At 36.8% G+C, this 27,053-nt stretch overlaps 1 protein-coding gene across 1 annotated transcript; it reads left to right on the top strand.

Annotated features, from left to right (window-relative positions):
* Positions 1 to 14,737: 14,737 nt before the first annotated feature.
* Positions 14,738 to 24,267, top strand: LOC139290641 (mucin-2-like). The gene is given in 5 exon segments (XM_070912483.1): positions 14,738 to 14,805; positions 17,200 to 17,471; positions 17,554 to 18,463; positions 18,619 to 19,638; positions 23,607 to 24,267. Coding segments are annotated over 5 exon segments (2,931 nt in total).
* The last annotated feature ends 2,786 nt before the right edge of the window (positions 24,268 to 27,053 follow it).

Genomic DNA, 27,053 nt, shown 5'->3' on the forward strand with positions numbered 1-27,053 from the left:
CATCTTATTCTGGCCTGTCATGCAGCCCCTCAGTTCACCCTCTGTCTGATACAAGCCATTTGAGCTCCTGTCTCTTCAAGGCCCGCCTCCCTAAAAGCCCACTTTCTTCTGATTGGCCAGCTCCCTGCAGCCCAGGAGGGGCAGGGAGACAACTCCGAGCCCTGAGCACAGCGGACCACTTCATACTCGAGCCACTGTGGTCGACTGCATGACAGCAACAGTAACTTAGCTTGGAAAATAGAGCCATGGGGTACTGCATTTGATGAACTTCCTGTTTATCAGACCACAAATGAGACAAGAAGTAGGTTGGAAAAAATTATAGATGCTGCTGGAGCTGAGTGTTTCTGGGACGTGCTGTCACTGCTGTGCCCTGAGCAGATCTGTTCTGTCTTATATATTACATACACGGCAGCAGACACGAAAAGTGAACGGCGCGTTCTGAGCTGTCTGAAGACTGAGCTTTTGTCTCACGGGGATTACTTTTACATATGTTTTCCTCAATATTTGGCAACGCTAGTAAAGTTTAATGGGAATATCCAACATTGTAACACTATGTATATGACAGAAAATAAGGAAAAGCATAATCGGTCATCTTTCATCTTTTTATCCCTGTTATTACAAAATTGCAAACGTAGAGTTTAGTCGCTTTATTGCTACTTCCAACTATAATAAACTACTGAACTAAACAACTAAATTGTCTTTTAGGTCAACAAAGTATGCCAGCGGGTGTATTCATCAACTTTCCGTCGCTCAATTGTTAACATGTTCACGTAAGACAAAATTTACTATTTATTATATTTTACTATTTTTGCTGGGATATTCACCTAATGTTGTTTAGTTGCTATTTCAGGTTTCTGCTTTCTCTCCCTGTCATTGTAGGAGAGGATCAGTGGTTGTTGACATGACTCTTGTCTTCAAAGATAAGTCCTCAGTTCCTACAACAAGCAACGCGACTGCACAACTCAGTAGTGAACTTACCAGCAACTCAACTTCCCTTGACATTATACCAGGCAGTGTTACTGCAAGTAAGTTGGTAAAATCATTCTAATTGTAGTATAAAATATATAATTGGCTTAAGTAATGTTACAATGATAACATAAATTTGTTACAATGTGGTATCATGTCATTGACGGTGAAGATTACACTGCATGGAACAAAAACAGCATTGTTAATTCTATTTATATTTTGTCATTTATTCATTTGATTTCCCCAAAGCTCTACATGCCCATGATAGAACTGGAAAGCCTAAAGTGAAACTGAGTGCCCTGAATGATCGTAATAGATGTCATTAATAAGGCCATCACATGTAGGAAATAGAAATTGCAAGATTTGTGTGATTTGACTCGTGGTGGACATTAATAATGCTTCAAAAACAATGCCAGCATGAATTGCCCTTAAGATGTTATGTTTTAAAATAAAAGAGTTAGTCAGGCATCACTATCTTTTTGGAACTGATAAAAATGAGGATTTATTTCTCTTAATGAGACTTGATTTGCAATCATAAAATCATTTAAGTAATACCTTTTTCAGAGAAGGTGTTTTTTTTTTCCATTTTTTGATCGTTGATGAGACACCTTTGATCGCATAATATTACATTTTTTACCCCTTTTTTCATGTAACTATATATAAATTGTTTTAAGTCGAGAGGATTTCAATTACTAATCCAACTGCTTTCTTAATATTTCAGATACATCAACATCAAGTAGTCCTCCTCATCCTACAGTGCGCTCACTGGCAGTCTTGTCACTTACACTTCTGGCTGTGGGACAGATGCTGACAGGCTTTTAGCGGGATCCCAAAACGGTCACTGACTGGATAAATACCTTTTGCAGTGTTATCAAGTGTGTCAAGAGGAGACATGAATGTGCAAATCAATGAGCAAATACAGTGTCATAAGAATAAAATGTGCAGACATTGAGAATTCTGCACATTTAATATTGATAACATTAATTTTATTTAAAAGAAAATTAAATTGTACCTAAAATAGGTAATGAAGGTTTTTAGAATTTATTCACATAAATATTACCAGTATTTTGCTATACAGTGTTAGAACATACTATAACACAGCATGGTTTTATGTTACATTCTCTATGGCATTTGTTAATTTATTTGCAAAACAATGTAGGGGACATATTAGGGACATATTGTAATTCATTGTGTTCAGAGTTAGGCCAAAGAACAACCTCACATCTTCAGCTCAACTGCAACACAGCCACCCAGCTTTTAACAAATACTAGAAGAAAAGATCATATGAGCCCTGTTTTAGCCTCTTTTTACTGGTTACCAATACGTTTTAGACTTGATTTTGAGATTTTACTGATTACCTTAAAAGCACTTCACGGTTTAGTTCCCAGTATATTGCTGCTTTCCGATGAGCCAGTCCTGGCTCAAGACTAAAGGTGACTGGTAAGGTCGACGTGACCCCTTGAAGATCTGAGACTCAGAATCAGTAATGTCTTCTCACTTCTCTTCTTAAAAAAGCTTTTTATTCATACTAGCACACGGTTTTACTTCCAACATGTCTTATCTGTTTTATTATTGTTGTTTTTATCTTACATTATTGTTCGGTATTTTATTCCATTCATTTTAATTGTCTGATTTTATTTGCCTCATTGCGGTTCTGAAATGTTTTAATCATAGTTCAACCATGTAAAGCATTTTGTAACTTGTAACTTGAAATGAAAAGTGTGCTATAAATAGTTTATTATTATAGTATTATAAAATATATGTTTTCCATCAACCACTGTAGATTGGCAGTCACATTTTCATAAGTACACCAGCAAATTAGTGTTATTATAGATTATGCATCATGATGCAAAATATTACAACACTATTAAAAATGCTTTGTCATTATCTTTTTTTTTTTAGCTTGACAATTTTTTAGCATTCGCTGCTGAAATGCCTTGAAAGGATATGTTTCACACCACCTTCTATAAATGCAGGGGAATTGGTGGATGAGTGAGGCAGGATGTGGAGTTGAAGGTGAACAGAAATTTCAGTTCTGGATTCTAAACTGAATATTGGCCTGAAATCTCAACACCTGATGATGTGATCTTTCCGCCATTTATACATACATGATATTATTATTGTAACTGAAATGTACTATATTTATTGCCCCTATTTTTTTTAAGACCAAATGTTTGATTCTTTAAGTAAATTGTCTGTTATGTACTCAATCAAAGATTGGATTGCCATATTAATTGAACATATTGCAGATATTGAATATATTTATATAACTGAGTAACTTTGAAGGATGACTTGCCATACCATTTGATATTTGTTTTTGTTTTTTTCAAATTTGACATGATGCAGATCTTTGTCTGTGTTTCCTGATGTGTAATGTAACAAAATGTCATAATAAATTTGTTCTATGATATCTAGTCAGAATTAAATACTATATATTTTTTCTTTTCAAATAAAAGCATCTTCTATAACATACACTGTTGAATGTTATTTTAAAATGCCCTGTGCCCCATGTCCTGAAAATGATTTATCATAGTTGTCAAAGGAGTTTTCTAAGAATGTCTTTAGTCTTTCTACAAACATGGTGAAGAGGCTGAAGCATGCATATAAATAACAAAGCATAAATGCAGTAAATTACACAATATAAACGTGTACAATTACAATTGTCTGAGTACATTAAGTAAACATATTTATTTAAATATAAATGTACATTTATATTTACATATAGAGATAAGTTTAAAAAAGTAACCTTATTCCTACCTGCTGCTCAATGCAGATATTGTCCTTTTAAAACAAATTGCCTCAGATGAATCAGTGCCAACTACCTATATACACACACCATAGAAAAGAATAAGAAAATATAGAAAGGGAAAATAAAACATTGTATTTACTTAAAAGGAATAGTAAAGAGATTTTTAAAAAGTCTGTGGAAATGTGTATTGATGCCAGAGCTTCCTGTAGCCTCAGGAAGTGTCCTCACATCAGCTGAGTGGAGCTGTGACAGGTCGGCTGGCTGCCCCGTGCCACAGTGGCGTGACACTGACCACTGACTTTCTTGCCCGCAAAACGAACAAAAACAGTGATGTAAGACAGCGGTTTGGAGTGGATTTGTAGACAATCAGTGCTACTGTATGCAGCAGTCACCACTGTGATGGTTATGCTGCTCATTGTTGCTGTCTGTCTTGATAGCAGAGAGGAGGAAGAAGGCATTGCTGGTAGACACTAGAAAATCAGTTCAAAAGTTGAAGGAGGAGGCACAAGTTCAAAGCAGTCAATGTATGTTGAGTTTCATATTTTATTATATCATTGCTGAAAGTATTTCTTGGCCAAAGGTCTTGGTCAGAGCATGAATAATGTTTTAATGGCAAGTCATTGATATACATGACACTCAAGGCAATGACATAATTCAACACAGGTGTACAGCAGACCACACCCAAAAGAGATGTAAACTCTCATATGGCCACAAGGAGCAACAGAAGATGCTGCATTGTTATTTACATCTCTTAACTTGATATCAACCCCTTTTTTGCACAGTGGATTAGGGACTGACTGGGTGCATCTGGATTTGTGAGCGCTGATTCTACAGGAAACATGGAAATGTATGCACATCAACAGAGCAGGTCCTGCAAATAGAAAGTAGTTGCTCAGAATCATCTTTTAATTCCATTGTTCGATTACACCACAATGTTTAAATCACATAATTTTGTACGTGAGGAATTAGTAATAGTGACAGTGTATGTAGACGCTGATAAATTACACTGCATTGCTTCTCAGGGTGTGGCTGCTTTATGAGCACTCTAATGCTGTGTCAGCTGTTTTGTTAAACTTAAAAATCTGAAAAGTCAGGTAGCTTATATGCTCGATAGATCAAAAACTTTATCAGCATGTTTTGGAGTATACAAAGGCTCATACTATTTATGTCTGACAGCAAAACAGCAAAGAGACCTAGCCACCCAAATAATCATTATCAGAATAGCTCAATCAAAGTATAATTTGATCATTTACTCATTATGTGACAGATGGGATGCATTTTGGTGCATAATTGCTGAGCTCACAATAGGAAAACATTTGTGAAATTCCACTCTTGCAGTTGGAGCATGTACCTGCAGCTGGCATGTTTAAAAGTCCCCAAGCTGTAAAGCGCCTCTGATAACCCAAACCTGTCTCTCCAGAATGTTGGCAAACCTGATCCAGTGTTTGTTGCTTAAATTCCTGTACTTTTTGACGCTGCTAAACAATGAGTCTGTGTGTTGTGTCATAGCCATACAGATGTAGAAGAGGAGGATGGAAAAAATGGGGCAACAGATGTCTTCCATTGTATTCTTATTCTATCTTACCTTGACGTTATGATGTGATATTAAGAACATCACTGTGCACAATGTTTATAAGATTGTGTTCATTAGCAAAAATAGAGCATTGGTTGTTTCATCTTTTACTTTAACATGTTTACATTGTCTTGATAACTGACCTCTCCCAGTCCCCCATGTTTGTTCTACCTCAGTCAGGGGCTCATCTGTTCTGAAAAATCTGCCCTGGAAAATGTTCTGTATTGCAACCCCTCTCTTTGTCTCCTCCCCTTTTCTCCAAATTCTGTTAAATTCAATTAAAATTCAAAGGGCTTTGTTGGCATGAAAGTTTCAAAAACAATGTGGCCACAGCATCAATATACAATTTGTTCAAATATTTGGACAATACACAATAACAGTAATATCAACATTAACACAATATTAAGATTGATAATATTAATTATATATATACAATATATCCTCTGCATTTATTTGTGTGTGTGTTCTGATGAATGGTTTATGTTTAGGGAAGGATGAAGGGGTACAGTAGCCATATTGAAAATAAATGTCTATCGTCATAACACACTGCCTTGTGAGCCTCATTTAACCTTACTATGCATTATAAAACGTGATATTCACAAATCTGAACACACGTTTAAACAGTATAAAAAAATTTGAGTTTATTTTTTATTGTTTTACTGTTATTTATTTATATTTATTATTTGTTTATTTGAGTTCATATTTGAAGCATGACAATACAATTACTTCAATGTCAGTTTTTCAAATAGAACAAGATTTTAAGATAATTTTTTATGTAGCTCTTGAGCTGTAAAGTGGCAATGAGCCACAATACCACATTTAACTGTTTTAAAATGTAATGTCAGAGCTAAAATAGTACTTGCTTGCAAATAAAAGTATTTGTTTACATCAGTTATTGTATTATTGTTGTTTTGTTATTTCAAAAATGCACAGGCACTACATTAATCGATTCTTTTGCTTAGAATATTACTTGATACCATAGCTCAAAGGAATGGTAAGATGGCAAGCCACAGTGAGCACATTGCCATCAATTATCCGAGGAATGTGCGAGATACCAATTTAGTGATCTGGGATGTGCGAGATACCAATTTAGTGATCTGGGAAAAGATTGTGTTACCTGATTTTAAATACTTGTTTGACCACTTTTTAGGCAAGGCAAGGCAAGTTTATTCATACAGCACCATTCAGACAGAAGGCAATTCAAAGTGCTTTAAAAATAAGACATTAAAATTGCATTTCAAAGACAATAAAAACAAAGAGCAAAAGCAAGCAAATAAATAGTTACAGAAGAAGTTATATATATAATTTATTGGAAAGCTACAGCAAACAATAAGATTTTAAGCTCTGATTTAAATTAGCTCACAGTTTTAGTTGACCTCAAGTCTTGGACCTAGACGTGTTTTAATATTTGACGTGTTTTAATATTTGACGTATTTTAATTGGTTTTACTTTGGTTTTGATTGCATGTTTTATCTTATTGCATGGATTGTTTTATATTTGTTTTACTGGTTTTAATTATGGACTGAGAATCAAGGTGAATGAGACACACCTGAGACTGATGAGGGACACACCCCAAGTGCGAAACGAGCGAGAGAGAGGGCTGTGCGCTCGGACTGATTGAAAACAGGTGCGTGACAGAGAGGAGGGACAGGAGAGGAAGCTTGGCACAGGCAGCGGGGCACACGCCGGTGGTTTTGGACCTTTCAGGACGGTACGTGTGCGGACAGAGGGAGCGAGAGCCCAGCCCATATATAAAAACATATATAACAACAATAATAATATGTATACCTTTTTTTCTTGCTAAGAGTGCTGTATCTATTAAACCTACAGTAACGTTCTGTTGTGATCATTTAGTGCATTTTCTTTCTCACTCATGCAGTCAGTCTCATTGTCTGCCAGAGGTTTGACAATGTAGTCAAACCTGCTCACTTTCAGTGGAATATGCGCAACACCCTTACAGCAGGAACACCACCGCCCACATGCCGCAGTTATGCTCGGAAACCCCGTGCTAACTTTCCATTTCATTATTTCAGTAAAAATATTGCCAACTTCCTCCTACTGTGCAATCAAATTATAGCCAACACTGCCTTTATATAGCAGTACTTTAAATGATTTAAGTCATGAAATCACATATATTCCACACATAGGTTCTTTTCTGTAGTGGCACAAAGGAACAAAGAGAGCATAATGTTAATTATTTAAAAGCATAAGCACGATAAATCTTCTTGACAGTATGGGAGAGTACATACTGTATGATCTGGTCCACAGTGTGTCTGTGACAAAGACAGGACAGAAACTTCTCCTCCACCAGAAACATAGGAAATGATGGTAATTAGTTTCATCGCATTAATACAATCTAACTTACTCTTATAACCCCTGCAGGGGCAATGTGTCATATCTCAAACATCTCGTGAGGCAGCAGCAGTCTGAATTCCGCAGAGACTATTGTTCTTCCGGCTGAACAGTGTGTTCATTGCATTTTTCTGTTTCTGTTGTCAGCCCCACCTATGTATACTGATCTGTTCACCTTTTATTTTCAGTGCATCTAAAGAAGGCAAAACATGATACTTGGTGCAAAATCAAAACTAAGAATATAGTTCTAAAACCAACACCAAACAATATGGATACATTTTGTTACAATGCAGGAAGCAGATTGACTTTCTGTTTTATGGTACAACTGTGCTCTTATGTAGAAATACATTTTCCTAGAAATACAAAGTCAATAATTTTTTCCACAAGTTAATGTACTCTCACTTGCTAATTTCCCTTCTTCTAACGAGTGTGCTGGTGGTCATTTTAAAATAGCTGCTCCTTCAATAAGATAACAGATACAATCATAATGTAGGACTGTAGACTACATTTTCTCCAGAAAAAAGTGTTTTTGCAGTCCAAGACCTCAAACAAATCATGCGGTGGTAAGTGTATTGTTACTTTAGTTTGCACAAGGCTGTATAGCAGTCTTCTGGATACAGCTGTCACTTATCATTTATCCAAACCTTTACTATGGGTGCAAAGTTCACCTTTGCAGACATGTGTCATGAAGGAAAGTAAAACCTGATCATTTGAGCTGGCAGTAGTTTCAAAATATGATATGATCATGTTGTAATATACATGTATAGTACACACCTCCTAAACATGGTGTTAATTGTCAGCACAAACTGTACCCACTGTAAAGCATACTTGGTATTCAAACCAAAAACCATAAAATGTTCCAGTCTGTTGTTGTAGCAAATGTACTCACAATTGTGTGACGCAGGTATGTCTTAGACAGGGTGTATTTTTAGTCTCAACTAAGAACACACCTGAGAGAAGACATGCATGACACCTTGAAGGAGACATGTATGACAAAAGCACCAAGCTAAGTTTCTTCATAGCCATAAATGTAGCACTGAAATGGGTAGAGGCTGTTAACTCTAACTTTGTTGACTGATTGATAGTCAGATACCCTAAACCAGAGGGTTCCCAAACTGAGGAGCACCTAATTAATACAATGGAACCATCATTAAAGGTATTTGTTCCACCTGTGATTTTCCTGGTCAAAATATCTGCTCTGAAGAATTCTATATGAAAAAGAAGTATTTACATTTTTACAGTGATGTTAATGCACCACACAGAATATGAATGATTAACATTACCTGCACTCACTGGCGTGGTTAAAAGGTGAATAGTAGCTAGCTGGCAGGCCAGTGCCATGTATGTTTACTGTTATTCCTTTTCTTTCTTCTGCTGCTAGCCTTCAGACCAAGGTAAGTGGAGGTATATCCTTTTTTACATGAGGAAGAAGCTTCACTCATTGCACGTCATTTTTCTTGTGTTTTTGACTCAAATTACAAATATAGACAGCGACCACTGATATCCAGAGCAAGAGCTACACGAAACACAAAGCAAGCCACTACAGGATGAAGATGTGTGTGCAGTGCATGTGCATTTTAAACTTGCTGTAGATGGTGAGGGTTGTGTACAGAGACTGTTATGCTTTAACATTTTGCATTTGCTACACTTTTTCAACATTGCTATTGTTGTTTAGAAAGACTGTTTGTTAATTTGTTATTGTCCTAGATTTATTCATATAGTACGAAATAGTGGTAGTGTTCCAAGATTCTTCTAATTGTTAATAGATAGCAATAGCTTTTTCCAATTGTAGTGTCTACAAGTATTTATTAGATATTTCTATATAATATACTGGTGCACTGTGTTGGGCAGTAACACATTACTGGGTAACATTATTACTTTTTTCAGTAATAAGTAGTGTACGTTAAAGCATTACATTATGAAATTCCTGAGTTACTTGACAGTAACTAATCCCAGTAAAGCATTACTTCGACATCTCTGGAGGTCAGGTTGTTTGCTGTCTTTCCAGGAGTTGGGTGGGAGGATCAATATCTATCTATCATCATCAGTACCCAGCATCATTAGCATCCTTGTGTTCAGTTGAGAGACTGGTGGAGGGAGAAGAAGAGGAGGAAAAAGGAGGAGGAATAAGTCTTAACTCCAAGGTGTTGTCTTATTTACCTGTTGTGTCTTCTTAGCTGACTAGCTAGCCACCAATAGGTCTACGTTGCGCTTTTTTCATAATCGGAGGGTGTATGTGGCTTCTGCATGCAGTCACCTGGGCTAAGCTCCCTGCCGATGATGAGCAAATAAGTTCAAACCAAAGCCTGGCTGCTTGTTAAACCACAGTGTCTTGTTTTCTATTTCTATATGTGTTACATAAAGTAGTTCTGTGTCAAAAACATTTTCATGGGTCTTTCAGAGCCAAACGAATGCTTAGCTACTGCAGGTGCTATCTTGTGTTTACTTTGAATAGCTACTCAAACAAGTAATTTTAATCAAACAATGTTTCCACATGCATTTCTCAACATAAACATTGTAACACTTGTATATATTTATTCATTGTTGTTATTGTGGCATTTACTGTAAGTAGATTACACACAAGGATTCCAGAAGGTGCTCATTATCGTTTGGACAAAGTAGAAGGTTGCACAACCTGTTAAGTACCTCAACACATATCATCAGTGCGTTGGTTAATAAATCCCTTTGTGCTGGACAGGTACAGTATATAGTGTATTAGACCTACAGTAGTGCCATCTCAGTCATCCAGGTAAGTGTAAGAGCTGAAACGATCCACTGGACTACCGGACTTGTTAATATCCATGATGGGTATGATAGTTCATAAAAAATCTTTATTGCTTGCAAGCAAGAGTCACCCCATACGTATATTGGAGAGACTTCCGGACAAACTGTTACACCACATATACTGTATGCTCTGCATCACAATCAAGTCACAAGCAAGTCACAAGTTTCACCACCTCCTGCTATCACCCCACTATTTTGCTTATCTAATAGGGCAACAGGCTCTGCTCTGCATGCTCTATACCTTGTAATACATTAGACACAGTACTTGTCTTTGTCTAAAACATGTCCACATGGATGATACTTATGCTTGCTCCCCCATGCAGACTTTACATCACATCATGAGGTTGTCTTACAGTATCAATAGTCAAGTATTTTTCCACTTTGCCCTTACATACATCACTCTTGGATTATATTCAATACATTTTCCACTTACAAGTACATGGGCATTTTAACACCTCAATTTTCATAAAGTTCCTCTGAAACAGGATAAGGCACATCACATAAGACAAAGTAAACACCACACAAATTCTGCTGAAGCAGCAGTTGTAATTTTAGCAGGTCAGAAGTGTGTTAATATGTTGATACTGCTAACCTGGGATGCACGCAATGAAAGTACCTAGTATTTCACATCTGAATACTGGGAGACACTGACATGTGTCTTCTCATAATCAGAATAATTGCATAATAATCTTCAACTACCTACCAACCTATCTATCTCTTCAAATAGATGGAAAATTACTAAGTACTGTGCAAAGCAAGTTAACAGTATAAATTGCAGGAATTGAAATAGGTAAATGTTGGAACCACAACATACATGAAAGCACTATACTTGTAAAAGAGTGACATTAAATGTTTAATACCTGATTATGAGGCTGAACCTGTTGCAGTTGTCTGTACAAAATGAAAGACTTGATGTTTTAAGTCTGGCTGTAGAGTGATAAGCAGCAGACAACGTGCCACAGCTGCAAATAAATCAATTAATAAAGAGCACACTGATTAAGGATTGGCTTAATTGAAAGAGGTATGTCCTTTGTGGGTTTGCTGAGTGGATGGTCTAAACCAGGATGGTGCTGATAAGAAATAGATTAGAAAAAAGATGGTAAGTAAATATTAAAACAGTAAAGATGGAAACAACAGCTGAGAGGCATTGATGGAACAATAGATGCATTAGATGAGTGTAAAGGAATGAAGCAGTAGTCCTGAATGAACGTTTGCTTTTGGACGAAACAATTGATAGGCTGTGCTGATCATTTATAGTAATGATGCAGATTAGTTATGTGGGTTTATCAAAAGTTATTGTTTTCACACCATAATGTTTGTGTTATTACAGATAAATCATCTTTGTTTATAATAATACAAACATACTTGCTCTTGCTTTGCAAGTATGCATGATACAGCTGAGTTTTGGCACCAGAGGCTCAGACTGTATTTTTACACTTTATGCATTTTTGAAATAGCAAGGATGCTTTCATTACTCAAACTGCACTGGTATTTAAGTCTCTCAACCCTCCCTAACTTTTACATTGTGCCTTGAGCCCAACTTCATCCTTTTTATGTGGTAATGAAAACAAGTCCATCAAGTTACGTCAGACGTTTAAAAAAGCAAGAATTTCTTAACTTCTTGCTCGCTGACTGAAGTCCTCACTTCCAGTTTTTGACTCAAGAAGGTGGGGTGTCTGATGACTTGTTGGTGTCAGCTTGAACCATTCATTGAACAATTGCTGAGAATATAACAATATTGCTGCACAGTTGGACTTGGGACTCCACTTGGGTAAGAAAGCAAATATTTATATTACTAAAGGCTGTTTATAAGCTACAGATTTTGCAATTAAAAAATGTTGTTTGTTTCAATGTTTAGTACATGTAAGCATACATACTACATTTGAATTGGTGGTTTTCTGTACAACTTTTTGTAAATTGAATTGTGGGATTTTGAATGAATAATTACTATTTCGACTCAGGGGAAAGTTTTCAAAGAAATCCGAATGATAATTCCTGCAATCTCTGCTTTTCCTTTGATATGTGTGCTGCTTTTAAGTCACACTTTTTTGTTGACTCTTACTTTTAGGTATTTGCTCAGACACACCTTTGCTTTCCATTGTGCCATTATACCACACCTTGTTAATTAACAATGAAACAGAATTCAGGCAAACAAAGCATTAATAAAACAAATGCATATTATTCTGAAGGCTATAACAGTTAAACATACAGTACATATGGATTGCAATGCTTGGCTTGTCAGGGTGTGGCTGCTCTATGAGCAATTTAGTGCTCTGTCAGCTGAATATAATGAGCAAATTACTTGTGTTGTCGTAGCTAAAAACATCTAATAAGAATTGACAATCAACATGTTATCGCAAATCAAGTGTTTGACAGACAAGCAGTGAATATCTCTTTATACAGGCTTAGTTGTTGACATAGTTTATATATTCTTTTTTAAATGATTCCTGTGAAAGCAACAATAACCGCTCTTTTAAAAGGAGTGTAGCAGTCAAATAAGTATTATTTGTAATTATATTATATTGTAGTATAATTAAATGTAATTTGACAATTTTCCCATAACTTATAAATTAAATATTAAGATGACAGAAATTTGTACTATGTTATTTAGCTGTACATAAATTCTGAGCTTATAAAAAAAAATTTTTTGTTTGGCAAAATGCTTCAGTATTCTTGTAGGCAGAGCACATACCTGCTGTTGGAATTTTAAACAGCCCCGGAGGTGTGACACTACAAAGTTACCCAAACTTGTCTCTCCAGAATGTTGGCTTACCTGATTCTGCATGTCTCTCATTCAGAATGTGTTAGACAATGTTAAATCTCTTTTAACCATCTGTTAAATTGTGAGGATGAGTTTATCAGTGAGTCCTTGCCATACAGAGGAAGAGGGTGGAAAACTGGCAAGCCTATTCATTAAGTCAAAGGCACTTTTGTTCTGTTATTACATTTGAGTTGCTAAATATAGTTGCCACTTTATTGGGTTTACCGAGCAATAATGTAGCTTACTACTCCAGCCTTGCAATAAATCCTAGCTTCATAGATGTTGTAATGTTCAGTTTTTGTTGAAACAGTTTTAGAGAGGTTACCTTTCAACGTTATGGTCATTTTGGAGGCTGTAGTTTGTGGTGCTGTAGATTTGTATTGGGTTATACTAGAGATGTTTCTAATATTTAGTACCCTCGTTGATATAAATGGGGTAAACAAAATATTAGAAATGCCTCTCAGTACAAAAGACAACTTCCAAACTGACCATGAAGTTGAATCAACAGTTTCAATAAAAACTGAACATTATAACTTTCATGAAGTTCTAAAATGTATTCAGAATGTATTTATAATGATTTCTCAATATTTCACAGGAATCAGACAGGGAGGGAGGATGGATACTCTCATATTCCTTCTCCTGTTATCAGGTATTTAATTTATAAAACTTACAAAAATAACACTATTTTGAATTGGACTGAATTTAGATTTGATCATTGTGACATTTTTCACTACAGGACTAGTGGGAACAACGTCAGCTATGACCACTAATGCGACAACAGGTAACATTATGATACTACTGTACATTGTTTCAAGACAACAGTAACAAATGGGTAAAACAATATATGCTGTGGAGAATACACTAAAGGCAATGTATTTGCATGGTGTCAATAGCGACCTATTGGTTATCTTTATTGGCCTGTCATCAAGTATAGCAGGTGGCAATATCGATTTTGTCCAAACCAAACAAATACTTAAATTATTAAATAGTTTATATTACTTTTCATGACAAGGATGTGGAGATGGAGAAATACTTTTATTTAGGTCTAAATCGACTGGATAAAAACTAATGACAATAGTTGGTGAGCTCATTTGTTGGTCTGCTGTAATAACCTACACACTTTTATGCATTTTATGCCATATTATATTGATTCTACTTACATTTTGGAACATGGTGATACATAGATTAAAAACTCTCTTTCCTATTTAAGGATTTTTGACAGATTTCCTTTATTACTGTAGAATATTACATTGCTGTTTGTAGTGCTTCAATATTAAAGTACAACATATGATATTTTACAGTTATTATATAGTCAGTAGAGGTGAATATCTTAATTTTTACTTTATGTGTTTGTCAGCCACATGATTATACTGCTTTCCAGGGAAAATATTGATGTGATTTGTAGGGAAATATGATAATAATTATTACATTTTTAGTGGACTTCAATAAGGATAATCAATATATTGGAATAATTATCCCTATGGAAGTCAGTATAGTATTAAAGGGAGAAACGTATTCTCAGTGTGAAGCAATAAGAAGCAGTCAAATGATTATGTTATTATTATTATTATGAAATAGTAATAATGCAAAATAATTACTGCACAATAATAATATTAATAAAAAAATTGATTGAATCAATTTATATCACTATTAGTTTCAATGTACATCAAGGTAACAAGTTTTGACAAGTGTGATCAATCTGGTCACATTCTATATTTTTCCTTTTCTTAAAATCTATGAAAAGACCATTAACGAATTGTCCCGACAAACAAGTATTGTCTGTGTAGTCAGAGCCTAATATTTATCTGTCGTCATATTCCTCTGCCATAGACCTGCCAATACCAGATTATTTACCAATTATCAATAATTACAATACACAGTTTACTCTTGTTTGAGTAGCATTTGTTGAAAACTGCAGTATTCAGTTATTTTAAAAAATTACTTTTAAAAGTTACTTATTTAAAAGAAAAAGTATATATTCATGTCATTCGAGACATATCTCTATTCTCGAGACATATCTCTCATATCCTAATTAATCAGGATCTGAATCAGAAATACTTTATTGATCCCCAGGGGGAAATTACACACAATAGGAACAATTGGCTTGGAACTGAGTGCCACAGACACAGAGTACAAAGATGGAAAGTATTTTGAGAAGGACTAATAAAGTGTTTCTTCTGGTCTTTTCATGGGATTTGTTGACAGTAAAAAAGATATAAAATATCACCAGCTGTATTGTCTAAGTGATCAAAACATGAATATAAATCCAACTTAATGTACACCTTTTTTTTAATGAACTATACTAAAAAGAAGACAAAAACAAAGATAAATGAGAAAGACCAACTAATAAAAACAACAAAAGTAAATATTAAAACAGTAAAATTGGAGCTTGGATGGTCACATAGAAAAAAAAAATTGAACAAATATGAACAGTGAACAAAAAGACGATGTTCTCATGCCTTTATAGCCTTCTTTAGGCAAGGGACACGAATCAAATTTTAGGCATTAAAAATACTTTCTTGAGCATTTGGTGCTGCATTACACTGGTTGGATAAAGGTTCTGGCGGTAGATTTCATAGTCAGATGGATTTCAATGGGTTGGAACGGAGAAGAATGATCATGGAGAGTGGACATCTGTTTCCAGTGGTCGTTGCAGCGGGGGTCAATTGCACTTGAATCAGACATGGATCATACTCAAGGTGTGGTCTCACTGAATAACAATCTCTCAAATCAATGCAAACCATTGTGTGGCCAAGCTGGTCAGATTTAAATCTCATCAGGACTGTGAAGGCATGTTTCTTTTACTTATGTTGACAGTGGCCTGACAACATCAGTACAAATCCACAGCTGTTATCACATGTATTTAAATGTTGTCTGGGTTCCACAAGGTAATGGCATACTTTGTAGGTAATTGGTTCCTATACACATGGGAGGTATTCAATTTGAACTAGATGACAAAAACGTCATTATCAGTGTGCCCAGGCAACTGAAATGAGTCGCATGGATACTCATCCTTATTTACACAAACCCATAGTCTCTAAACACATTAAGTTAACATGTGTGGGAGTATATTTATGATAAGAAAAAACCTGGTGCAATATATGTGATACTGGGTACCATGGAGCAATCATCTGCTAATAGTGACAGCCACATCTCTTGTATGAAAATGGCATGTATTTTTTTTTCCTTTATAAAATAGTGGCTGTCTTAAATAGAACAAAGCCAGTTTGTGATGTGGGAACCTGACTTTACTGGTCATTCTGGCTGGAAGTAAATAAATCAACCAACATTAATTTATCCTCATTCAACGCAGAATTTATTCACCAACCAACTGTAAATTGTTTAATTTATCTTGCAATGATTAGATCACCATTTAATACATGAATAAGAGTGAGACACGGTACACATTACTGGAGGATATGCAAGGGAAGAGGGAGTCAGTAACTGTTGGATGCCTTTGAGGAAGTTGATGACTTCCAATTTTGATCAAAGGTAGGATGGAAAATAAATAAAATACCTTCACACAGAAGTTTCTTGTACTAACTACAAAACAGAATTAATTTATGGATTTCTTCTCAACGGCCATTTAAAATGTCAATCAGAAAATAAAAACTAATTGAAACTAAATTTAACAATACTACCTGATACATGAAACTCAACTTTTCTGGGATTTTTTTCACCATTCCAAATCTCCACCAGTCAATGCAACTTCATCACCAGTCAACGCTACATCATCACCAGTCAAAATATCTGCAACAGCAGTCAATGCAACCTCATCACCAGTCATTGTCACGTCACCGCCAGTCCAAATTACCTCACCACCAGTGAACATGACCACAACCCTTGTCAACATGACCTCAAAACCAGCCAACGCAACCTCACCACCACAAGATATGACTGCACCAACAGTTAACGCAACCTCACCACCAGTCAACATGACCTCATCACCAGTCAATGCAACCTCACTACCTTTCAACATAACCTCACCACAGATCAATGTAATCTCATTACCAGTCACTGCAATGTCACCTTCCATAAATGCAACCTCACCACCAGTCCAAATGACCTCACCACAAGGAAACACAACCTCACCACCAGTCAACATGACCTCACCACCAGTCCAAATTACCTCAACACAAGGAAACACAACCTCACCACCAGTCAACATGACCTCACCACCAGTCCAAATGACCTCACCACAAGGAAACGCAACCTCACCATCAGTCCACATGACCGCACCACAAGGAAATGCAACCTCACCATCAGTCCACATGACCTCACCCCCAGTCAATGCAACCTCACCACCTTTAAACATAAACTCATCAGTCCACATGACCTCACCATCAGTCCACATGACTTCACCCCTAGACTATGCAACCTCACCACTTTTAAACATAACCTCATCAGCTCACTTGACCTCACTACCAGTCAATATAACCTCAAAATCAGTCCACATGACTTCACCAATCAACATGACCTCATCACCGGTCCACATGACCTCACCCCCAGTCAATGCAACTTCAAAATCAGTCCAATTGACTTCACCACCAATAAACATAACCTCACCATCAGTCCACATGACCTCACCCCCAGTCAATGTAACCTCACCATCAGTAAATGTCACCTCACCACCAGTCAACATGACCTCACCATCAGTCCACATGACTTCATCCCCAGTCAATGCAACATCAAAATCAGTCCAATTGATTTCACCACCAATAAACATAACCTCACCATCAGTCCACATGACCTCACCACCAATAAACATATCCTCACCATCAGTCCACATGACCTCACCACAAGGAAATGCAACCTCACCACCAGTCCAAATGACCTCACCACCAGTCAATGCAACCTCACCACTAGTCAATGCAACTTCAGCACCAGTCCACATGACCTCACCGTCAGTCAATGCAACCTCATCACTAGTCCAAATGACCTCACCACAAGGAAATGCAACCTCACCACCAGTCCAAATGACCTCACCACCAGTCAATGCAACCTCACCACTAGTCAATGCAACTTCAGCACCAGTCCATATGACCTCACCCCAAGTCAATGCAACCTTACCACTTTTAAACATAACCTCATCAGTCCACATGACCTCACCACCAGTCAATGCAACCTCACCATTAGTCAATGCAACCTCAACACCAGTCCACATGACCACACAAACAGTCAATGCAACCTCATCACCTTTCAACATGACCACACCACCAGTCAGCATACCCATACTACCAGTCAACTTGACCTCACCACCGGTCAATGCAACTTCAACGTCAGTGACCTCACTACCAGCCAACACAGCCTTCCCACCAGCCAACACAATCTCACCACTAGTCAACCTGACCTTGCCACAAGTCCACATGACCTCAGCTCCAGGCTATGTAACAGTAATACCAGTGAATGCAACCTCAATATCTGTCAACACAGCCTCGCCATCAGTCAATGTAACCTCACCACAAGGAAATGCAACCTCACCATCAGTCCACATGACCTCACCCCCAGTCAATGCAACCTTACCACCTTTAAACATAAACTCATCAGTCCACATGACCTCACCATCAGTCCACATGACTTCACCAATCAACATGACCTCACCCCCAGTCAATGCAACCTCAAAATTAGTCCAATTGACTTCACCACCAATAAACATAACCTCACCATCAGTCCACATGACCTCACCACCAATAAACATAACCTCACCACCAGTCAAAGCAACCTCACCACCTTTAAACATAATCTCATCAGTCCACATGACCTCACCACCAGTCAATGCAACCTCACCACTAGTCAATGCAGCTTCAGCATCAGTCCACATGACCTCACCCCCAGTCAATGCAACCTTACCACCTTTAAACATAACCTCATCAGTCCACATGACATCACTACCAGTCAATGCAACCTCAACACCAGTCCACATGACCTCACCACCAGTCAATGCAACCTCCCTATCAGTCCACATGACCACACAAACAGTCAATGCAACCTCACCACCTTTAAACATAACCTCATCAGTCCACATGACCTCACCACCAGTCAATGCAACCTCACCACTAGTCAATGCAGCTTCAGCATCAGTCCACATGACCTCACCCCCAGTCAATGCAACCTCCCTATCAGTCCACATGACCACACAAACAGTCAATGCAACCTCATCACCTTTCAACATGACCACGCCACCAGTCGGCATGACCTCACTACCAGTCCACATGACCTCACCATCAGTAAATTCAACCTCATTACCTTTCAACATGACTTCATCTCCAGTCAATGCAACCTCACAATCAGTCAACACACCCATACTACCAGTCAACCTGACCTCACCACCGGTCAATGCAACTTCAACGTCAGTGACCTCACTACCAGCCAACACAGCCTTCCCACCAGCCAACACAATCTCACCACTAGTCAACCTGACCTCGCCACAAGTCCACATGACCTCAGCTCCAGGCAATGTAACAGTAATACCAGTGAATGCAACCTCAATATCTGTTCACACAGCCTCGCCATCAGTCAATGTAACCTCACCACTAGGAAACACAGCTGCATCACCAGTAAATACAATTTCACCACAACCGGTTTCCACAACTTTCATTTTAGGTAAAACAACGTTTCAATTATTTTACTTGACACTTATATATAGTATATATGTAGCAAATACATTTATTAAATTAAATTAAATTATTTAAAATCAAATTATGATTTGAAATCTATTTTTATTTACTTTTGTCATTTTGTTACTTATGTTATATTTTTAAACTCAGCACAACAGACACATTTTATAACATTTTATCATATGGTTTATCACAACTTGAATCTTATTTTCATAGGTTTGGCCATTCTGTCAGTTCTATTGGTAATAATAACATTGTACTCACCAAACTGCTGTGATGATGAACACACTGAAATATCTTAAAATAATCTAGATGGGTCAAGAAACACACGCAGTCAGGTGGCCATATAGGTTTTAATTAAATCCATAAGTAAGCTAGACTTTTTTAGAAGAAAAATCAAAGGCAGACTCTGAGTCAGTAGTAGACAGTTTACAGACCAACTGCCTTACCGCCTTACTCACTCCAGATGTGCAAACACAGTTTGCCAGTGATAACTACATTGGTACATAACGGCTTAATAGCCTGTCTTTTTGTAAACACGGTCCAAGATCTGAATAATTTCCTTGGCAAGTGCAATGTTATCATGGTCAATAGAAACAATGGCCAAATCTACAAAAATAAGACCCAAGTTGAAATAATCCACAATTATCCTTGAACCTGCTGTCAATTTCAATTTGCAAATACTTTCACTTTCAGGTAACACAACCTCTCCACCACTAAATGGAGCATCATCATCTCCAAATATCACAACAACTGACATTGCAGCCCTGACAACAGCTGCCCCACCACCATACCCAAAAATTAAATTGGCATTTAAGATACAGCTAAATTTTACATCACAACATGCAGACAAATCTTCACAAGAGTTCAAGACATTAGAAAACAGAGTAACTACAGCGGTAAGTACATTTATTGTTTACACATTACCTCAATCAAATGCCATCTACTGCATAAAAATTATGAAAAAAATAAATGTATGTAAAAAGTACATCAGTTACAGTATAAATACAAGACTAGAGAATGCTATTTCCTTAAACAAACTTTCAGATGAGTTTTGATCAAACATTAATATCTCTGGAAATAATTGTGGCAGATAACAAAAGTATGATTTAAGAGGCTGTAACAGTGATGAGTAGCAAATAATCCCAGAACTCAAAGATACAGAAAATAAAGATATGATGTCTTCACTATAAAAACAATATTACAGATTGTCATGAATTTCATCAAACCTGATTGTTGTATCTGATACTAGAGACTCATTACCAAGACGTAACAAATACTGTAAAGTAGTTCTAGCACAATATCTCTCTGCTCTCTCATATATGTTGTGACATTTTATAATTGGTTTGACAAACTTCCTTTTTACAGCTCAACAAAGTCTATTCAGACAAATATGGAGCTCGCTTCAAACGAACTGTGGTCAACAGCTTCAGGTATACCAAATTGCTATTAATATTTAATTTACAAATGGTTGTTCATATTTTCCAATCTTTTGTTACAACTTGAAGTGGTTAGATAAAGAATATGTTTTCTGTCTCTTGTCAAATGTTTTTCTGTTTGTATGAAAGATCAGCATTTAAATAATTTGACGTGACTTAAATTCATAAACATACATTATCAGTCATACTTGTCATGGAGCCTTCAGTTACGCAACAATGACCAAATAACTTAACTACATCATTAAATAATCTAGAGTACAGCCAATGTACCCTATAACAAAATCTGCAGTTCCCTCCTTCACATTTGGATAAATCTTCACGCCTTCAGAACTGAATATCTTCCAGATATGAAAAAAAGCGGCCCAAATACCTTCAAAAATGAACGCAGTTTTGTTTCTCTAGAGTTAATTTCTCTAATGTTTCTCTAATGGTACTAACAGTCATAATCAATGAATAACTTAAATGTTGGAGGAGCATTTTCCTTCCAAGATAGAAAAATACATTTCTTTGCAACATCATTAATCTTAATAAGTATCTACATTTTCTGTTATGCAGAAAACGATCAGTCGGTGTTTAGAGGATACAAACACAGCATAATATTAACATCAATATCCAACATAGATTTAGTGACAGCATAAATAGATTTCCAAAATCGACTTAATTTCATTTAATGGAGCAAGATGAAAAAATACGAATACATACAATACAATGAAAAACATATTTTTCTTTTTTTGAAGATTATTAAAGAATAATTATACATTTTCTAATGAATTCTTTTACAGTCAAGGGTCAGTTGTGGTAAATGCCGAGCTGATATTCAACGATGTCAACTCACTTCCAAATGCGAGTTCTGCAGCTGATACTTTGGTGGCTGCTACTACAAACTCAAATTTTTCCCTCAGCATCAACACATCATCTATTTCTGCGACCAGTAAGACTTTTATTGACAATATTGATACTATGGGAACATAATTCAAATGTGACTACATATGTGTTGTAAAATGTAATTACTTATGACATTTTTGTATTGTCAGTTGTTCTGGCACCAACTGAAAGTCCTGCCACAGTTGTACCAACAACTTCAATCAATGGGACCTCCTTACCAGGTATTACCATTCAACATCCACTTCATGTTATTTTAACTGTACTCAGTTTAACTCTTAAATGACTACTAAAAACATGTTTCCAAGCAGCAAGGACAGTGCAGTCATTGCATTCTATTCTAAATTAACCACCAACGCTTTAAATACAATTCATTTAAACAATTCTTTTGATCTCTGATTTTAATGTCTCATGCCGTGTTTCACAATGTTTTTTTTTTTATGTAAAGCATTTTGATTAATAAAATAAATAAACTTGCTTTGCCTTACCCTGCCTGTCATGACAATGTAATTTCCAGTCATTCGGTGTCATTCTTATTCCGCATACTCTATATATATACACACACACACATATATATTGTACTATATGTGTGTGTATATATATATATCATATATACATACAGTACAAATATCTAAATTTACCACAACTCAATCATATAGCATCAGGACTCAATTTAAGCGCCATGCAGCTCAACTTCACCATATAAATAAATTTATCTAAAATTGGACATCTTGGTGATGTTTCAAAATCCAGAAACTATAATCTCACTGGAAGACGTTTTAACAAAACAACAGAGTTTACAGTGTTTGCAGATCACAATAGGAGAATGCAGGTTTTTTTAGTGCAAAAAAGAAACAATAATAATGAAAGGGCATAGATAGTTTGTGATGGAGAAAGTCTATTTTATTGGTCAATCTGACCACTCTTGACCATCCACAACTTGGGGGGACAATTTGTGCCTTGTTTATTTGCTTAACAAGGTATCATGACACTGGCAAATATGATTAAAAAAACATTTTACATGTTGTCCGTAAGAAAAGGTAAACGTGATTTCCGAGCTTTGTTCATGGTTGTGGCTAATGATTGATGCTTAGTCATTGGCAAAAAGTGAAGCAGTGTATACATCACCCGTTGATGTAAAGGCGATGTGTGCACCGTATGTCAGTGGAAGTGGATGCTCTCTGATTTCCATTCAGGAAAAAAGAGTTCAAAACCTTTACCTCTTCAGGTAGGAGATGGATTATGAGAAATAAAACAAGATTTTATCAATTAAACATTTCTCTAGCTAACGCTATTATTAAATTTGTACATTTAATGGTATGACTGATATATAATGCGCCACCTTAAAGTAACCTCTGGAATGCACACACAAAAAATGGTATAAAGCAAGATTAGCTGGACTGAACAATTTAACTTTTATGTGTAATGTGTTACTGATTTTCACTTATTTTTATTCATCCAGGTAATGCCACATCTTCACCAGTAAATGCAACCTCACCACCAGCAAACATGACCTCACCACCAGTCCACATAACCTCGCCACCAGTCGACATGACCTCGTCACCAGTCAACATGACCACACCATCAGTCAATGCAACTTCATCACCAGTCAACCCAACCACACCACCAGTCAACATAACCTCGCCACCAGTCAACATGACCTCGCCACCAGTCAACATGACCTTGCTACCACTCAATATGACCACACCACCAGTCAACAAAACCTCACCACCTCTCAACATGACCTCACCACCACCACCAGTCAACATGACCACACCACCAGTCAACAGAACCTCACCACCGCCACCGGTCAACAGAACCTCACCATCACCACCAGTCAACATGACCACACCACCTCTCAACATGACCACACCACCAGTCAACAGAACCTCACCACCTCTCAACATGACCTCCCCACCACCACCAGTCAACAGAACCTCACCACCTCTCAACATGACCTCACCACCACCACCACAAGTAAACAGAACCTCACCACCTCTCAACATGACCTCACCACCACCACCAGTCAACAGAACTTCACCATCTCTCAACATGACCTCACCACCACAACCAGTCAACATGACCTCACCATCAGTCAATGCAACCTCACCACCACCAGTCACCTCAAAGCCATCGCCAGGTGATGCCTATTCTCCCACAGTCAATAATTCTCTGCAGCTTCTTAAAATTTCCAAATAATCACCACAACTTCATCAACAGGCAATGAAATGTTATACTTTTCTAGGTAAAATGAGAGCTAAACCAAAAATGTTCTTGTTTGCTGTATTTTGTTACTGATTTCTAGGTAATGCAAGTACTACACCTATAAATGGAACATCAGCACCAACAAGAATTACGACTATTGGCACTACAGCTGCAACGACAACAGCTGCCCCACCATCAGCGCCAAAAATTAAGTTGGGATTTAAGTTACAGCAAACCTTTACACCACAACTTGCCAACAAATCCTCACCACAGTTCAAGCAATTAAAAGACAAAGTAACCACAGTGGTAAGTTCATATATATTCAAATGTTTTTATTTGCATCTTTCAGATTCAAAATAATGCATGGAAAGTTTAGATGGTAGAAGTTCAAAAGACGCTGTTTGTTGGCACTTGAGTACGTTTTAAACAAGATTCTCAAATTAGATAATTTGATTCTTGTTAAGGAAATGACTTGTCAAGACACTGTAGCAGGTAATATATATATATATAGGCATATACAATGTTGATATAAATACAGTGATAAAATAGATTTTATTAAAAAATTAACAAATATATTTCAGTTTTTGAAGAGAAAACTTAACTAGTGTCAGAAATTAAAAGATTTTCATGACTGAACAGGAGAAAGTCAACCTCTTTTCAAACAGTAATGAACATGCATGAAAAAAAACAACGCAAAGAAGGATAGCAGAGAAAAAAGGATGGAATAGTTTTGGCATAATATCAACTGTCTTGCCTTGTATGTATAATTGTAAATTTTACATTTTTTTTAAAATAAAAACTATTCACAGCTCAACAAGGTATATTCACAAAGATATGGAGATAGCTTCAATCGAACTGTCATCAACAACTTCAGGTAGGAAACAAGGCTTACTATTACATTTTAAATAGTTTGCTAATTTATGGATTTTTCTTTCATTAATGGAAGTAGAGAGAATTGTTGTACTTTGTTTTCATTTATCTGTTATCATATGGTTTATCAAGAATAGTTATTTTATTCATAAATATATCATCCTTGTCATGGAGCCTTGGTTAAACAACAGTGGCTACAATAGCTAAATAAGATGGCAGCATTAAAAAATGACTTTCAAAATATATTTTTGTTACAGTCAAGGATCCGTTGTGGTAGATGCTGAGCTGATATTCAATACTGTGACTACACTACCAAATGCCAGTTCTGCTGCTGAAACTCTGGGGACTGCTGCTTCCAGCTCAAACTTTTCCCTCAGTGTCAACACATCATCTATTACTACAACCAGTAAGACTATTACCAAATGTCAAATTTTGTAAATGGTTATGGCAAGCACATACTGAATATATGATAAAAAGAATATATTTAAAAGATAATACAAATGCTTATTTGATAATTGTTATTTTCAGCTGTGTTGACACCAACTGAAGCCCCAGCCACAGTTGCACCTTCAACACGGATGAATACAACTCTTTCACCAGGTATTATAATGACAAATGCAACAAGTTTATAAAATTTCAATCTATTGAGTTTAACAGATCAAATGCTGTCACTTAATCATTACACAACACAAATGCAATGTACTTACTGCAGTTCAGTGTAACTTGCTGTCATGTCAATTTAATTCCTAGTGACATGAGTATCCACTATGTTACATATGTTGTATTTAATCAACTTATTCAAAATAATTGTACCACCTCTCAACATGACCTCACCACAACCACCAGTCAACAGAACCTCACCACCTCTCAACATGACCTCACCACCACCACCAGTCAACATGACCACACCACCAGTCAACAGAACCTCACCACCGCCACCGGTCAACAGAACCTCACCATCACCACCAGTCAACATGACCACACCACCTCTCAACATGACCACACCACCAGTCAACAGAACCTCACCACCTCTCAACATGACCTCCCCACCACCACCAGTCAACAGAACCTCACCACCTCTCAACATGACCTCACCACCACCACCACCACAAGTAAACAGAACCTCACCACCTCTCAACATGACCTCACCACCACCACCAGTCAACAGAACTTCACCATCTCTCAACATGACCTCACCACCACAACCAGTCAACATGACCTCACCATCAGTCAATGCAACCTCACCACCACCAGTCACCTCAAAGCCATCGCCAGGTGATGCCTATTCTCCCACAGTCAATAATTCTCTGCAGCTTCTTAAAATTTCCAAATAATCACCACAACTTCATCAACAGGCAATGAAATGTTATACTTTTCTAGGTAAAATGAGAGCTAAACCAAAAATGTTCTTGTTTGCTGTATTTTGTTACTGATTTCTAGGTAATGCAAGTACTACACCTATAAATGGAACATCAGCACCAACAAGAATTACGACTATTGGCAATACAGCTGCAACGACAACAGCTGCCCCACCATCAGCGCCAAAAATTAAGTTGGGATTTAAGTTACAGCAAACCTTTACACCACAACTTGCCAACAAATCCTCACCACAGTTCAAGCAATTAAAAGACAAAGTAACCACAGTGGTAAGTTCATATATATTCAAATGTTTTTATTTGCATCTTTCAGATTCAAAATAATGCATGAAAAGTTTAGATGGTAGAAGTTCAAAAGACGCTGTTTGTTGGCACTTGAGTACGTTTTAAACAAGATTCTCAAATTAGATAATTTGATTCTTGTTAAGGAAATGACTTGTCAAGACACTGTAGCAGGTAATATATATATAGGCATATAC

Source organism: Enoplosus armatus, chromosome 2 (genome assembly GCF_043641665.1).
Source record: "Enoplosus armatus isolate fEnoArm2 chromosome 2, fEnoArm2.hap1, whole genome shotgun sequence".
Lineage (NCBI taxonomy): Eukaryota > Metazoa > Chordata > Actinopteri > Centrarchiformes > Enoplosidae > Enoplosus > Enoplosus armatus.